At 41.4% G+C, this 17,441-nt stretch overlaps 4 protein-coding genes across 4 annotated transcripts; 2 read left to right on the top strand and 2 right to left on the bottom strand.

Moving 5' to 3' along the window:
* Positions 1–2,082: 2,082 nt before the first annotated feature.
* On the bottom strand, positions 2,083–2,704 carry SARC_01683 (hypothetical protein; the record flags this gene model as incomplete). The annotated part of the gene is made up of 2 exons (XM_014304584.1): positions 2,083–2,116; positions 2,514–2,704. 2 exons carry the CDS (start codon positions 2,702–2,704, stop codon positions 2,083–2,085), a joined length of 225 nt encoding a protein of 74 aa, XP_014160059.1.
* Positions 2,705–7,308: 4,604 nt separating this feature from the next.
* On the top strand, positions 7,309–7,713 carry SARC_01682 (hypothetical protein; the record flags this gene model as incomplete). Its single annotated transcript, XM_014304583.1, has 1 exon — positions 7,309–7,713. The coding sequence occupies one exon, from the start codon at positions 7,309–7,311 to the stop codon at positions 7,711–7,713; it is 405 nt and encodes a 134-aa protein (XP_014160058.1).
* Positions 7,714–8,262: 549 nt separating this feature from the next.
* On the top strand, positions 8,263–8,881 carry SARC_01681 (hypothetical protein). The gene has a single exon (XM_014304582.1). The coding sequence runs from the start codon at positions 8,317–8,319 to the stop codon at positions 8,875–8,877; it is 561 nt and encodes a 186-aa protein (XP_014160057.1). The 5' UTR covers positions 8,263–8,316; the 3' UTR covers positions 8,878–8,881.
* A 1,250-nt stretch (positions 8,882–10,131) lies between these two features.
* On the bottom strand, positions 10,132–11,223 carry SARC_01680 (hypothetical protein). Its single transcript, XM_014304581.1, has one exon. The coding sequence runs from the start codon at positions 10,950–10,952 to the stop codon at positions 10,572–10,574; it is 381 nt and encodes a 126-aa protein (XP_014160056.1). The 5' UTR covers positions 10,953–11,223; the 3' UTR covers positions 10,132–10,571.
* Positions 11,224–17,441: the final 6,218 nt, after the last annotated feature.

Genomic DNA, 17,441 nt, shown 5'->3' with positions numbered 1-17,441 from the left:
GTATTTTAGTTTAATATAGTTTGAAACCTAGTAATTTCCATCGAAGTTTACATATATCAGTGTTGGGCAGTTCAACATTTTCTGAAAGCAGTTGGATTCGCTTGAAACCCCCCGGGCGAGGAAAGATTCCGTTTGTTGTTAGAAATTTGTAATATAGAAAGTACCGTCTATGTGTTATACCGTGTGTGAGGTATCGATAGCGCATAGATTATTCGACAGCACCCACTCAACCGCCCGTGTTGCATCTGCCAATATGCACAAACCTGATCAGTATAAACAATCATTGCAATCTGATTGTACTTGCATCACTGATCTAAAACTTACTTTTCTCAGAACAGTTAAGATTAGCTACACCTCTTGGAAAGTGGTATCGTAGTATAGGGAAGCGAGAAAAGTAGGTGCGATACACATACCCTTATGATCTGTGTGTATAACCTTGGGCTGATATATTTTATCATCGTGAGTGTTGCATAGCACTTCGATAGGCCGTTTGTCTATATAACAAAAAAATATATCAAACATGTCAATCAACTAAAAACATAAATAAAAATTGGAAAAACTCAACGAATCCACTATCGGTATCACAAACAATTCTTACGTGTATGTACTTTCACATTACCCCAGTAGTGTTCAATGTAGTTACACTCACAATGATACTTGGGATAAAACATACAAAGATATCCAGCCTCATCGCACAATTCTTCTAATAAAGACTTGCATTCTTGAAAATCTGCTTCATGGTGTAAAGTACACTTCATACAATCATTGCAACCTGCTCGTGATCTAGTAGCGTCGTTCATTGCGGTTTTCTTGGAACCTTTGTAAGGACCAGGGCCAGAGTTCATGTTTTCTACTTTCAGGGCGTCTGGCGCAACACAGGTATGACCTGTGCTGCTATCGAATATGAACTGAACTTGCGTACCAGGATACTTTTTTTACAGATAGGGATCGCTCGTTCCCTCACTTGGCCTCTCGTATCTGTTGGCCATATAACACCTGACCGCAGCCAACGAAACGTATCTGTTCGAATGATGCCCGCTCTATTCTTCTTGACTTCTTCACCATTGTCGGCATACATAAGTTGTGTAACATCTGTAGACGCCTGCATCTTTGACCACGTGTAGCAGAGCACCCTAGTTGTGAGCACCGCACTAAGTACTGGCGAATACTAAATATTCTATCACGTCCTGCATGGGATAACGTTGACTTTCTTCTGTAATTGTCTAGCCTCTTCTCTGCAAGAACTTCTTTACGTAAACTGCATTGTCAGATGGACAGGTACATACGCAATCCAATGAGTCTATATTACCACAAGTACACGTCTCTATATCGCTTTGAGATTGTTCTGCGCCCTCAATTATTGTGTCTTTGCGTGTAAACCCGTACTCTTCTAGTGACTGCATTCGATTCTTTTTAATTGCCATTCGCAATACTCTACGTATGCGCTGTTGCTGTCGCAGAGTACCATTATGTACAGGTCTCCGTACGGCTACGGGAAAGAAACTTTCATCTGTAAGATTTCGGTGTATCGAGGCGATACTAACTTCTTAGAGTAATTAGACGCGTAGGTAAAATCTAAGTATCGCGAAATTCAAAGTAAATAAACGAAATGAGTCTTTTAGTAAAGTTAGGTATGCCTCGTGAAAACAGCAATACTCTGAGGGATTGTGAGGCTAATGTATAATCCTCTCAGTACTGTTTTCGCCGAAGGGATTTTATTTAGTGTTTTGTTGTCGCTCTATTAGAAACTATGGTATGTTTCGTTGGCGCGAATCCGAAAGACGCATAACATCCTATCTTTAGAAAAAAAGAAAAGAAAAGAAAAAAGAAAAAAATACTCCTGATGTATTTAGTTATTGCCTTAACCAATAGCTTGCCACTTATCAAGAATTACCGACTTAGCCTTCATCAGACTGGCACATCTGGTTGGCTGATTGGAGGATAAACTATGTAACGTTAATAGTCCCTAGAAACCTATATTCGGTTGAGCCATCTCGCTACCGAAGTATTCAGATATAAATAGATTTGGAAAGTAGATATAGTTCTATTAGTAGAACTAGACCAAATCTTATGTTTGGTATTTTACCGGAGCCTTTTAATGGCCTTGTCCAAATATCTGATATGTAAAATGGAAAAGGTATTAATTAATAAAACCGTTTAAACCCAATTAGGAAACTTAAGTTCCTCGTACTATTAAGAGTACGTTTATAATTTACGTACTGCTTAAGAGTACGTTTATAACATAGTCTAATGTGGAGGCCCGGCTATTACACATCGATATCCATCTCGGAAATAGATTCAGAACTGCTTATAGAGCTAGAATCCATTGTATAATTACATATAGCTACCTTACGTACGGGCCGTGGTGCGTCACCATCTGATGCATCGATTGTTGTAGTTACTCTACATTTTCTTGATGAATCTGAATTTCGGAACTTACTACTCTTTGATATTTTAAGTGTAACTGCCTTTGAACCGAATCGACTATTGTATCTGTGTGTCTGTGTACGTACCTGCTGCTTTTGGGTGTCTTGTGCTCTTCACCATCTGGTGTCGAAGAATCTGATGTCAAAGATGGATCGTAGTTCTTATCTTTGCCATCAGCGATCTTGTTTTGACTTGTGAATTGTCCTGTATCGTCCGTTATGATCTTGTCGTTGAAAATTTTGGATGTTGTTCTGCTTGTCTTACGTGGTCTTCTCATTGTCCTGAGCACTACGTATATGTTACTATAAGTTTATAGTTAGTGTACGTGTACATATACTGTGTGTATAGGGTTTTAGTATAGTCAATATAGTGATCCAAAAGTCCCGGATTGAGAAACGACTTTTTGGTCAAACCCTGTTTTTTTATAAGGTCGATTTCAAAATTTTATCCGTTGATTATATCTCCCCTACTCATATAGAGCCCAAATTCGTCGAGATAATCGATTTTGGGTTAATATCAAAAATAAAAGAATTATGTTGCGACCCATACAAACTAGTACCCGGGAGCGACCTGGTTTTTACTGCTGTGCAACATAGGAGACAAAATTCGTCGCTCGCTGATTAACAGTATGTAAAAGGTCACATATTTTTCCGTTAAAGGGGGTGTGGCGTCATTTACGTACTAATAGTCTCGAGTAAAATTTATATATATATATAAACGTTAAAAAATGCACCTATGTTCCTCCTGTGAAAACGAAAGTGCAACTTTCAAGGCACATCGGCCCTTTTTCAACTTAATATTATACTTTAATGTCAAATGGCTATATTCGTTTAGACTCGCTCTCAAGCATGCTTGCCCAGTCTCCGGGTGAGGGAAGGTGCATCCTGCACCGAAATTTCGCCAGGCAACACAACCTGGGGGCCCCAGAAAATAAATTGGGGGTTTCTTTTTCGGACTTTGGTTCGGGACTGAGTCAATCAGACGGGGTCTGGAAAACTTTCAGATTTCCGTCTTTATTTTTACATTGGTGACATTGGGGTAATTTAAATGGCGTTTTAGAGTTTAAAGATATGTCAAAAGGTTCTTGCTGAAAATAAAATATAGGGAAGTGAAAATAAAATATGGGGAAGTGTAAATAATATATACGAAATGATAAATAAAATATCTCCGAAGAAATCAGTACTGGGCGGATCCATATAGGCAAGATCTCAGCTTTTTAATCCCCCGTAGTGTTGCTATTTTCACGAGGCATAACCTAACTTTATTATTGGACTACTCTCGTTTAATTCACTTTTTTTATATAAACTCTAAGATACTTCAATACTTTCCAGCTTTAAGAAGTTAATATCTGCTTAAGAATCCGATCTTTACAAACTGGGATGCATTTCGTTGACTCCTTTGAATTATTGGCAATTTCAGATTTTGCTTACGTCACTTGACATTCCCGCCTCCCACACACTTGTGACATACCACCACCTAACTTACCCCGTATAATACCCTGCCATCGCGAGGCCAGCACTCACTTTGGTCCAAACTGACAGACTACAGGAGTAGACGTATTTCTAAATACGTAAATAATGTTTTCCGCCGTCAGCCCGAGAGTAATTTGGACTTGTTCTCAAATTAATATATGTATTGGTGGGTAAGTCAGATTATTCTATTGGCCACCAGCCGAGAGCCGATGTCCGAGACTGAGAGCACGTATCAAAAAAATGTGATATATTTATTTCTAAAAATATAACAGGGTACCAAAGTGTTCTGCATAAGGTTTCTCATACTCATCATATGAGCTTTTACCCCGGCCAACCCAAGCGGTTGAACACCAGTACAAACACCATCAGCTTATAACTGAGAGTGAGATTATAGATAAATTCATTCGAACGCACCATTCTTTAGATATATTTGCACTTATTTAAAGTCTACTACATTACACTCTAACAAAAAAATCACCTGACAAGACTACATTCAATACAAAATGGGTTTTTGTTGAAAAACGGAACGACAACGGAATTACAGTTGGACTGAAGAGCCGACTCACCGTTGCCGCCTGGTCCACCATTCAAGGAGCGGACTATACTCGTTGTTGTGCGCTAGCTGTCAACAAAGACGCCTCATACGAATATGACCGTCCGCCAGTACGACACGCCAAATGCTTACCTGACCAGCGGGCTCGAAGAGCCAGTGTATATGCGTGCACCCAAAGGCTACCATCTACTAAACCAACATCTTTCCCTAGTTCAACAAAAATTACTGAAACGGAAACAAAACCGTCTTATGCAAAGTATCAAGGCACTATATGGCTTACCCTAATCCGATGAGCTATGGTATCAACAGTTCCGCTCTGAATACAATTGTGACAACAACAACAGTACCCAATATACTTAATCAGATAATCACTGCGATCAGACACAAAATATGTCGAAAAGAGACACAACAGACACTTCAGTTTTTTTTTGGTATACTGGTGGAGTCGATTTCCACTTAAGAAAAGTTCATCAATGCTGATGAGGTTCTGCGCATCAGCGAGGCAAAAACTGTAGTTGTCAACAAAATGAAGATCATGACTAAACCAGACTTCGACTACGATAAGTATACCAAAGAAGAAACACCACAAACTGCATCTTCCGTAGTGAAGCTTTTTTTAAAACAGCAAAGCCGCTATTGAAGGAGACCCTACTAGGAACTATCGCCAGAGGGACTTATCTTCCAAACGAAGTGCTGCCAAAACACTGTAACGAAGGAACCTATAATTCAATATTGAAACCGTTTACTTTGCTCCAGAAAATTGTTGCTGAGCAGTGCAATCGGATGGTAACGGCAAATGTAGCTGAATGTAATACAACATCAAATCTGCGAATCTACAAAAGAAGGAAATGACCTATCATAGAATTTGCTTATCATACAAAAATGGTCGAGTTCTTCATTGACAGTTTACTCACGACAACCAACAATGACGAGGTAATGAATAGAAAACACTCTGTTGGATCATTTGTACATTTGGACGAAAAGTTTGATTACCAGTTAAAAGCCAATGCGAAGGCTATCACTCAAGCCATGACATCACAATGGGACACCGCAGATAGGGGCTAGCCCGGTTAGTGTCTCAAACTGAAAAGTTAATTTGGATGTCCAGAGTTAGGTCAGTATACAACAGGGCCAGTACACACCAGATCTCCTTGAACAATTCGACATATGCTACTGGAATGCAATGCATCTCGGGCTCCTTGCATTGGAACCGAATATTAATGACAACTCAACTGATGTCAAAGATTATCAATACATTGTAAGATGCTTACGATACCTAGCACGCCGAGGTTACGCGGCCGGATATATCACTCATAGCTGTCCTACTCGGACGCTATTAAATCGCACCGATTGAAAGCCACTTACAAGCCACCAAACGAGATTTGCGATACTTGTCAGGAACAAGCAAACTGGGTATCACATATAGTAAGGACATACATTTCACGCCTAACTTTCAGTTGACAGTGACCACACTTCCAACTAAGATAATACCAAATCTACAACATGGAAGATTGCCCACAATCGCATACTGTTACAACTGAATAGGTAAATGGTTTAGAGCACTTTCTACTGCATAGATGTAGAAGTCTAAGTTTTATCTTTTCTATTCATCCTTGAAAGTATATATCTCAGAAAGCTGAATACGTCTGGCTTTCGAGAATAGTTCATTTCAAATCGACCCTTTGGTGAATTGTTTTGTAACTTTAGACAAACTATTGGTTTTTTTTGTTATAGTCTTGAGTTGATTGGTTTTCCAGTTATCCAGGGCAATTTATACACTTTCTTATCCGATATATTTTGTCAGTTGTTATTTCAGGTAAGACAACAGTTCTTTCTTTTTGAAATAGTGAAATCATTTCGGTCATGAATTTCTATATATTTAATTCCTTTTTATTCGAGTCCGCGCAACACCGACCTTAGCCTTAAATAGATTGTCAGTATTGCCTTCCTCCCTGTTTGTATCGTTTCAGCTGGGGATTAACGTCTACCGAGAACAACAGCTTGTCGATACTGAAATAGAAGATGAGGGCAGCTATGAATTGATCACAAACGACGCAGACCACAACTTGATGATAACCTGTTCGAGGGTGATTTTGAAGCAGATGATGACGGCATAGACTCGGTCTATCAAGGCGATATTAACGCCTTAGAGTAATTAAACGCGTAGGTTAAGTCTAAGTATCGTGAAATTCGAAGTAAATGAACGAAATGAGTCTTTTGATAAAGTTAGGTATACCTCGTGAAAACAGCAATACTTTGAGGTATTGTGAGGCCGAGACATTGCCTATATATAATCCTCTCAGTACTGTTTTCGCCGAAGGGATTTTATTTAGTGTTTCGTTGTCGCTCTATTAGAAACTATGGTATGTTTCGTTGGGGCGAATCCGAAAGACTCATAAAATCCGATCTTTAGAAAAAAAGAAAAGAAAAGAAAAGAAAAATTATTGATGTCCATAGTTAGTGCATTAACCAATAACTTGCCACTTATCAAGAATCAACGACTTAGCCTTCATCAGACTGGCACATCTGGTTGGCTGAACGGAGGTTAAACTAGGTAACGCTAATAGTCCCTAGAAACCTATATTCGGTTGAGCCATCTCGCTACCGAAGTATTCAGATATAAATAGATTTGGAAAGTAGATATAGTTCTATTAATAGAACTAGACCAAATCTTATGTTTGGTATTTTACCGGAGCCTTTTAATGGCCTTGTCCAAATATCTGATATGTAAAATGGAGAAGGTATTAATTAATAAAACCGTTAAAACCCAATTAGGAAACTTAAGTTCCTCGTACTATTAAGAATACGTTTATAATTTACGTACTGCTTAAGAGTACGTTTACAACATAGAGTCTAATGTGGAAGCCCGGCTATTACACGGGCAGCTATGGATTGATCACAAACGACGCAGACCCACCACTTGATGATAACCTGTTCGAGGATGATTTTGAAGCCGACGGTGACGGCATAGGGAACTCTGACGAATCTCAGGAATATGCTGATGATTGTTTTATCACTACCAGTGCCCGAATGAGTGTGGGCACAACCTGCTGTCGAATGGCTACGCAGCGAGAGCAATACAGATTCTCAGAAGCACGGAGTATATCATTTACAATAGATACGTACGTGCTGCATGCAAAGGGGAAAACAAACAGAACAACAAAAGGGACACGAGCCGTAGACAATATTACTTTAGAGGAACAGTCCCACATATTACAAAACAACTCCCTGGCTAACTACAGGAAACCATCCCGTGGCTGAGATCTGGGGAGAAGGAGCAAAGGAGTATAAAATGTTTACCTGGTCACCATACCCCTATTAAGACGATGGTGTTGCGCATACCATTACAATGCAGACCAAGGACATTCGATTCTATGGTGCATTCTAAGTTGTTTAGTAGCTACATACGGCAACAGGAAGATTGTATGAAGTTCTGCCTATCCAAAGTCGAAGGACAGATATTCAAATTCGATGTATACTACAAGACAACACGTGGTGTGTATGAATACAACGAGTGCTCCGTGTTGGGTTTAGGTACACTGATGCAAGAGCTAGGTATGATTGTATGTAGTCATCCCGTATTTCAAGAGAGCAAATAATTCATACAGCCAATGTATCGGCAGTATGTGGAGCAGTGTGCCGAAAATGGCTGGAAGAAACCAATTTTCCTGTATTCGGATCAGTGTTGCAAAACTAAGGATTTCGAGGCGTTTATAGATTTGATACCGGTAAATCAGCCTCATACAAAGAAATATCCCAATTTAAAACTAGCTGATTGCAACTTGGAAGTAAGTAATACCCAATACATATGCAATAACCAGGAGTCTGAGCTTGCAGTACTCAAAATTGTAGATTATATCCGCGATGGTGCGACGATCGTGTGTGACACAGAATGTACTCCAGCTCCAAAAAGCTTGTGCACATGTCAGTGGCGGAAAGGAAAGCACATCGGATAGCTTTAATTCAGATAGATGTTCTACTTTCATTTGCACGGCTTGTGCACGGAAACCCGGTTCAGGATTAACGAGCCTACTATGCAATCCAAGGTCGAGAGATAATACATCGGTACATGGCAAGAGTCTACTTTATGGCGTTCATATCAACGGTGATGCTACAAAGTTTGAAACCGATTTTGGATCACGACTCGATGATACACTGGAGCTCACCACATACGCCAAAATCATTGGATTTGTGCCTAATACACAGCGCATGATGAGCCTTACTAACATATGCATCCATACCTTAGGTAAAACTATACCCAAGCCAGACAACATAAGGCTGGGTGATCGGGCTCAGCGTTGTGATCTGAATAAAGACCAAAAAAAATATGCAACAATCGATGTTCTGTCAGTGCTGCGTATATTATCGAGTTCGGGAATACGCTACGTAAAAAGGCGTGTTCTGTCGGCGACACTAGAATGGTGAAAACAATGGATAACGAGGTAGTGTGCAAAGGAGTGGTATAATTTCAGGATGCTGACGATACAATTTCTTATATTGTAAGCCCTAACAAGACAAAAAGCTTTCAACAATACGGTACTAAATGCTCACAAATATATCCGCATAGATGTACCGTCTAGTCATCATTATTAAACTCATCATCATCGGCATCCTTTACAACTTCTTCGCAGATTATTTCAAGAGTATTTCGTAACCAGAAGTGGCATGCTCTGCTCTCATTGGAGGAGATAATCCAGCGATACCCGTCTTCATCATTATCAAAAGTAGTGGTTGTCAACAGAGAAAACATGAAAAGTATGAATATATCAAACCAATCATTGAGAACAAAAACAACAAATATATCGAGGCGCTTAAGCAATTATGAATAACTGATCATGAAGTCAAGTCCACACCGTTTACAGACTATGTTTGTAAATTTCTGAATCATTTGACGAAAAGCAAATTTACCGCGGAAGCATTGGTTAATTATTTTACGACGACCCAATTTCCGATATTTTAAAAATACTGACACCCATAGAAGAAGAAATGCTTTCACCAATCAATGGATTTTATAATATAACACTTGCACCCCCTGGATCCGAACTAAATATAAAAAGAGGTTAGTGCATATTCCAATACAAGATAATATTTCTGCGAACAAACTACCAGATTTACCACGAGACATAAATATCTATGTCCAGATACCGCATCACGAATAATCAAAATCTATTGTCAACGCCCATTTTTTATATTTGAATTGCTATTGGTGCTACAGGGCAATGAAAAACACCAATAAAAGTGCTTTGCATTACGAACACAGCGCGAGCCCTACCTCCCCCGTACGACTACTAAAATGCACTCAAAGCGTGTACGCACTATAAGGCAACCCATAGTAGTGTACAAACCCTAGTATTAAACACTGTACACTGATGCATACACTCTTACATCATCTCAGTAAAGCTATATACCGTGTGCTGTGGTTCATTGCACTCAATGTGTGATCTTTAGCTTCTTAGACTAGTATTGGAAGTGTACATGTACCATTTGTGTTCATGGTGTGCAATTTCATGAGTCACAGAATTGCATGCAGTTACGGTCTCCGATCTTTACGTAGTATGTTACGTATCAAAATAATATGCAATAGTCTCTACAATTGAGGAGTCAACAGCGTTTAAATGAGTGATTATTACCTTATTAGTGTAATGGTAAGCGTGTAAGTGCACACATTAACTTTTGTAGGTGAACAATCTGAGTCATGGAATTGCATGTATTTGTGGAGCCCGATTGTTACATAGTATGTAGTGTAGTAAATGATATAGAGGATCTTCACGTAGTATGTATCATAGTAAATAGTATAACGAGTAAGAAGAGACTCAGTGCTAGAGTTATCAGCCGAAGAATCGCTTTGACATCGCCGGTATAACTAAGGTATTCCTTTGAAAGTGCGACATACATTAAATGTTTTTGGGCACAACTTACATCGCTTCAATGCACGAGTTTGGAGTGCAATTGAAGTAGGACACCGTGCCACGTCATACGGTACTGTAAAAGAATGACGTGTAACTGCTGCTATTTCCGTGATTTGGGTAATAGAAGTCTCCGGCTGTGCAGGTTTGGTCTTTATTCACTGATGTGAGCTGGTGCTTGATGTTGTTCTTGACGTTCTTGTGTATTATAGTCTAGGTGTTTTTGCCGTGCAAAAATATGTAAGCGTCGTGCGATTGCTGGGCGAGCTGTCTCTGGGGCTGAGTATCTTCTTGCTCGCGTCGGCGTTCTACCTCCTTCCTCACCCTGCCCTCCTCCGCTTTGCGCTTAGCCTCGATTCCCTCTGGATGGGTGATTGTACGCAAAGTTTTAGCTGTTTCCACCAGTACGAGGAACTCACAGGTATGTTTGTGTGTGCTGACTATTTTGAGTGTTGAAAAGCCGATACACTGTTTTTGGCCCGGACCAAATGTAGCTTTCAGTACTGATGCAACGCTACTGTACACACTATTGCACGTCTCTGCCGTGTACATATATCTCCTAGCCCAGATAGTTTCACATCGATTAGATAGCATCTGCTGTGCTTTCTCCGCAGAAAATAGGGGGTACCGAACCTAAAATTTCACCAGTTCACAGGGGTAGATTAACTTGTCAGTTAGATTAACTTCCATGATAATAAAGATACGCTACTGCTTCCCTCGAAGAAGTTGCTCATCTTCAACTTAAGGCTATTGTCCCGCTCTTCCTTTTAATGTACGACCAATAGCAATTTTTAACTACAGACTTAGCCGTTTTGTAATTTTGTTAGGCGAGTGTTAAAGTGCAATGTAGTAGACTTAAATAAAGTGCAAATGTATATATTTATTTCTGACCTCGCCTTTGGTTTTATACCTAAGGTGTTTGTGCTAGTGTTCAGCCGCTTGGGCTGGCCAGGGTAAAAACTCATATGGTCAGTATGAGAAACCTTATGCGGAACACTTTAACACTTCGATGCTTTTCCATTTCAACTTCTCTGCAACTAAATCTCACGCTGATCCCATGATGCCTTTCTGTATAGGTTGTGACTCACATAGAATCGCAGCTAATAATAATATGTTGCGGTTGACAGGTTTAATCCACTCTCGGGAATCGGTTGAGAAACTTAATCTTCTCTCGGAAGTCAGTTAAGTAATAACTCAACTCTTGAGAGTAATATGAGCAACTTGATTAGCTCTCGGGAGTGAGCTAACTCTGATGACTTAGCTCTCGGGAGTGAGCTAACTCTGACGATTTCCATAAATCAAAGATTGTTTCTTGCTGTAAAATCTGGCCTGAGACCTGTAGTCTCTCACCCCCCCTCAATTTTACAATCAACAAGGTCACAACAAGGTCACATGAAGTCTGATGGCTGAAAATTGGAAACTGAAGACTAATGAAAGCTGAAGACCAAAAACCTGGATTGTGAAATTGTTGACTCCGTAGATGGATTGGGCGATAAGCGTTGAAACAATGTATATTATTTGTCGAAGACGTTTACGAATTGGTGCTGTTGAGTATTGTCTCGATGAAAATTGTTGAAAACGTTGAATTTTTTGAAGAGTAGACGATCTCCTGTACAGTGACAGGCTTCACGACTGACGTGGATAATCTTTTGTACGCGGACAGGCATCACAATTTCGCAGGTAAAAATACTCGAGATTTTCTTGAAAAATGCATTTTGCTATCTGAATAGGTCGGTGTGGACTGTGGCGTGGATGCTGGGGGACAGCTCACTTCTGCAATGTGGCATATTGGTTTGACTTTGGGATGTGGCCTGAGAGGCTGAGACTCGGAGACTGTGAGGCTAGATTTTCTCTTAAGTCTTGGAATGTGCGGCTCTTATGCTGCGGTCTGGCTACTATCCTTAGACAGTGTGAAGTTGTGGTCCATGTAGGGCCTGTGGGCTGCGAAATTCACAATTCTGTTTGTATCCTGCGAGTGAATTTCTATACAAATTGTCACAGGTATGCATCTTTTACGATATCACGCATAGAATCTAAAAAGAACCAGTAAGCTACTAATATTAAGTGTATCGATGGATACAAATTGTCTGCGGGATTCAACTTTGACTTCAGAGTATTTTATGTCAAAACACAGTCGCACAAGGAAATACTTGGGTGTTTATCGATAGGAACAATTATATGAACAAATATATAGTTATATATTGCGTGTACATTATTTATAATTTCATTTTTACATATAATACAAAACGTTTATACACACTTTTTTTTACAAGGTACGACATATCTGTATATTTTGCAGTCAGAGATAGAAGCACAAAGCATTTGACACCTGCTTACCTTGAAATACTTACCTTTATTATAAATTGAACTATGTTGATATTGGCATCCGAGTCATTAGTTTGTCACATATGTCGGTAAACTTCTTTTGGCTGAGTGGCCTCGTGAAGAAATCACGGAGTAGCTGTTCTGATGATGTATTTTAGCTTGATGGTGTTGTTCGATGTGAGTTCCCTGATGTGATGATATATTTTGTGCGGCGAGATTTCGTGATACCATTCCTCATCAGTATTGCCGACTTGTTGTCTTGTTCTATGGTGGTGGGTTCTACGAGCGGAATGCCGAATTCTGTGAAGAGATTCCTAGCCCATACTGCGCCTTTGACTGTATTAGATTGTGCTACGTATTCTGCCTCTGCTGTAGACGTTGTTACTAGTCGTTGCAAGTTTGTTCCCCATATGAATGGTGCACCTGCTATAATGCCCACTCGCCCGGTGGTGGATCATCTTGTTGCGTCATCGCTAGCAAAGCTATTGTCTGCACTCAGATAGGGAATACATGGTTCTTTGTTTGTGTATTCAAGTCCGAAGTCCTGAGTACCAGCGAGATACTCCAAACAGCGCTTGGCACGTCTGAAGTGGTGGTACTGAGGTGCTATCAGATAACGACTTAGGATCGAAACTGCAAAGCATATATCCACTCGTGTTTGATCTACAAGGTATCGTAGCTGACCCACTAGCTTGTTGTATTGTGTGATTGTTGGGACGTCTGAGCTTGCCTTTTCTGGTAGATATGCATGCTTGTATGTTACTTCATAGTCCGATTCTAGGATTGGCACCCATGCTGGTTTGCAATCTATCAACCCCCATTCCTGCAATATTTCTCTTAGGTATTGTCGTTGATGGAGACGTACTCTTCCAGGGTGTATTTCCACTTGGCACTTGAGAAACCATAACGGTAGGCCCATATCAACAGTGTTCCATTCGCCTTTCATTGCGTCAGCTAGTTTCTGTCCGTCAGTCTTACTCTGGCCTGCTGCAATTTTGTCATCTACGTGTACAATAATGAAACAAGGTCGTACAATAATGAAACAAGGTCCACTGTGTGTTTGTTTAATGAACAGTGCTCCATCCGATTACGCTTGCTTATAACTGTGTTGTATAGCAAACCGATGGATAGCTTTAAAACAGTAGTGTCCGCTAGGTGGTAGACCGTATACGCAACGGTCAACTCGACATGCAACCTTTGTGCCTTTCGTATAGTTTTCTCTGAGTCGGGTCCAATAGATGTTCGATGAGATCGTATCCTTACGGCACTCGTATGTAGATAGGGGTATCCAGTTCTTGAGTGAGGTAGGCCGAGGGTGTATCGTATTGTCGAATGTCCATGTCATAGTGTGCCAGTAGAGCTAGACAGATCCTGAGTGTTTCCTTGGCTACTACTGGGGCATAGCTTTCATCGTAATTGACTCCCTGTTCTGCATTGAGTGCTGCTACGTTCAGACGTGATTTGAGTCGCGTGACTTGTCCTGATTCATTCGTTTTTGCCTTGAAGACCCATCGAGGGGGAAATAATGATTTCTCTCACGGTTTGTTGTCAACCAGAGTGAATGCCTTGCGCTGTATCACCAAGCTCTCCATCTCCGAACGTGCTGATTCCTCCCAATCGGCTGCGTTTGGCATCTCATATATACCTTTGTATGTTTTCGGTTCCATTGCTGCTGTTGCTGAATTGACAGTGTGCGTAGTGCTAAGAATTCGTCTCTTACGGCGGCTATCGTGATACCAGTCGACATTATTATCATCTAACGCAAGGTCCCGCAGTTTATCGAGAGACTTGGTGACCTTCTGCCGTTCTTTTAGCCATGGTTGCTTCGAGATCGTGTTGTGTTTTGGTAGTCGCTGCAGTAGCCTCCGACTCGACGGTATGTACTTCGCTCTCAGCAGGTTGTTGTGTTGACGATGAAGTAATTTGTAGTTGTTCTGAGTTGCTCGACTTGTGCATCACAGTTGGCTGGGCTTGTTGGCTAAGCATATCTTCCGTTATCGATGTTGTCCTTGCGTCTGTTTATAAAACCCCCTTTCTCGATTTGGAGGAATGTACTACTGTTCGTAGTGTCAGGTGGTGCGATAGCGGTTGTACATTTATTGTCTTCCCAAACAATGAATTCATCTTCAAATATATAGACGTCTCGGCTTTGTATTATACGCTTGGTCAGAGGTGAGTATATACGATACGAGTCCGGTGTTGTGTCCAAGGGTTGCGCAAGAAGAATGCCATCCAGTGCGTTGTCGTCGAGTTTGCCGTCTGGATCACGGTTCTTGTATGCGATGTGACACCCGAATATTCTGAACATATCTATCGGAAATGCGTATCCTGTAAACTTCTCGAATGGGGATGTTCTCTTCTCGTTGGTGGGTATAGCATTGTATATGTTCGTAGTTTGAATCAGTGATTCAGCCCACTTAGTAGTCGGTAGACGTGCATACTTCAGTTGTGCAAGCATTCTAGGGACCAGTGTACGATGGAGTCTCTCTACCTTGCCGTGGTATTGTGGCGTGGTCGTAGGTGCGTACCTCGAGCAGTATCCCAAATAAGCAAGCATGCGCCTCGTTACGTTTGCTGGAAACTGTGAGCCTTGATCCATTTGTAAGCACTGAGCTCGGCGATGACTTAAGATGTACCATTCATCGAAGGTGTGCAATATAGCATCCGGAATTGTTGTCGCTTTCAGATCGCGGATCGGATACTCTTTGGCCATGCTAGAAAAATCGTCTATGATTGATACAGAGTGGGTGTTGGATCCTATTGACGCTAAGAACGGTCCTATTATGTCCACGAAGACAAACTCGAGAGGCTCTGTAGCAGATTCGTCCTGTCGTTCCTTGTTTGTATTCTTCTTCTTCTTCTTAGCAATAGTGCATGCTTTACATCGTTCCACTGGTTGCCTTAAGTATGGTAAATCTTTTGGGACGTATCTGGGGTGCACGAGCCTGTTATGCCATCCAATCTGGTTGGCTTTCTCCAGTGATGGTTCCACTGTAGTCATAACTATGTCGTCGATGTGTACACAGTATATTCTGTGCTTTTTATGTACTGTTATGGTTCCGAAGCTTGGTAGTAATATGTACATCATGTTGTTGGTAAATTCAAATAAGTAGTGTCGCGCTGAGAGTAGGCTGATACTTAGTAGTGCAGTTTTAAATATCGTATCAATGAGTAGGTCCCCCAAGTTTCCTAGCTGAGCCACATACTTCGGATAAATGATTGTACCATCAGCTACTTCGAGCGCATACCGGTCGTTAATGCACATGTTGCTGATGAGATGATGTTTGTGGTACTTATATGGAAGTACGTGTATGGTGGCGCAACTATCGCAAGCTATTCAGTGTCCACCTCTGAATCTCTATCTGACTGATCATTCACCTCCTTGTAGTTGATTGTAGGGACAATAGTGGAGAATACAATCTGTCTATTTGTAGGTAGCTGGTCATCAGATACTTGTGCTGACATAGCTTTGTCCTGTCTGCCTTCCCGAGCTTGGCGTCGATTGTTATGGGATCTGTATGTTCTGTCAATGCCTTGTGCACGTTGGGTATCTCGTGAATATCTACCATCGTCGTAGTCGCGTCGATTGTACCTATCTACTCGATAGTCCTGTCGGTCCTGACCATCGTGATTATCGTAGCGGTATTGGTAGCTGTTGTTTCTGTTGTATTGTTCCACACGAGTACGGTAGTCACGATTTGAATCAGGTCGGCGATGCTTGTCATTGTTCTTGGACTTAAATCTATAGTCTCTCATGTCATGACGAGGACCAGATTTGCAATCCGTCGATCGTAACGTTTACGACCGTCGTGGTCACAACCCTGATTATGTGGGTTTACAGCCACGCATGATTTGATTAGCGTTTGTAGCTTCCGGCATTGCCCGATGGAATGCCCACGAGTATTGCAGAATGCACAATTTCTGTCGACATAGCTGCATGCGCACCGTGCACAATGGTTGATGTGTCACTTTCATCCGGATCCGATGCGATGAGATACGTGGTGAGCTCATCATACGACATGGCCATCATAGCGGTTGACTTCAAGGTAATATTAACAGACTGATTGTCGTCGTTTACAGCCTGCCGTAGAATAGCGCATAGGTTATTGTTAGACTTCGTACCTCCGGCGTTTTTGAATTTCACACATGCCGTGTTGAGACGACTGGTAAGACTGGCGTAAGATTCGTTCCGCTCTTGCGTGATGTGGTTCAGTTTTCCTTCTAATGTCTGGATATCATCTTCGGTCAGGGCTTCAAACTTGCGTTTCAGTGCGGCAAAAGCTTCCCACGGCTTATCAATGAATTGGCTGATCTCCGTTTGCAGCAGTGGAGATAAGGTGCGGTTGATAATCCGATATGCCTCAGCGATTTCCTTGGGTGTCCATCGGTTGCCTCTAGACGGGGTTGGATCGGTCAATATTGTTGGGATTCCTTCACAATTTACGGATAGAATTGTCTGGGGTTTCCAAGGAAGCCAGTCGACCTTCGATTCGAGAATAGTGGTGGTCTTGATATACTTAGAGTTCACAGTGGGCATATTGATAGCGAAGATAGAGTAATCCATGCTGACGAAGCGGAAGAGTCGGAGACACCGAGAGACAGTAGACTTTGAGGCTCACTACATAGTAGGCTGACTCAGGGCTCAGGGCTGAGGTCTCGGGTCTCGGGTCTCGGATCTCGGGGCTCAGAGCTCAGGGCTCAGAGCTCAGGGCCTCAGGGACTCTGGGACTCAGGGATTAGGGCTATCTGCGTCGGCTG

Source organism: Sphaeroforma arctica (genome assembly GCF_001186125.1).
Source record: "Sphaeroforma arctica JP610 unplaced genomic scaffold supercont1.69, whole genome shotgun sequence".
Lineage (NCBI taxonomy): Eukaryota > Ichthyosporea > Ichthyophonida > Sphaeroforma > Sphaeroforma arctica.
This window is presented reverse-complemented; position numbering and strand designations above follow the sequence as displayed.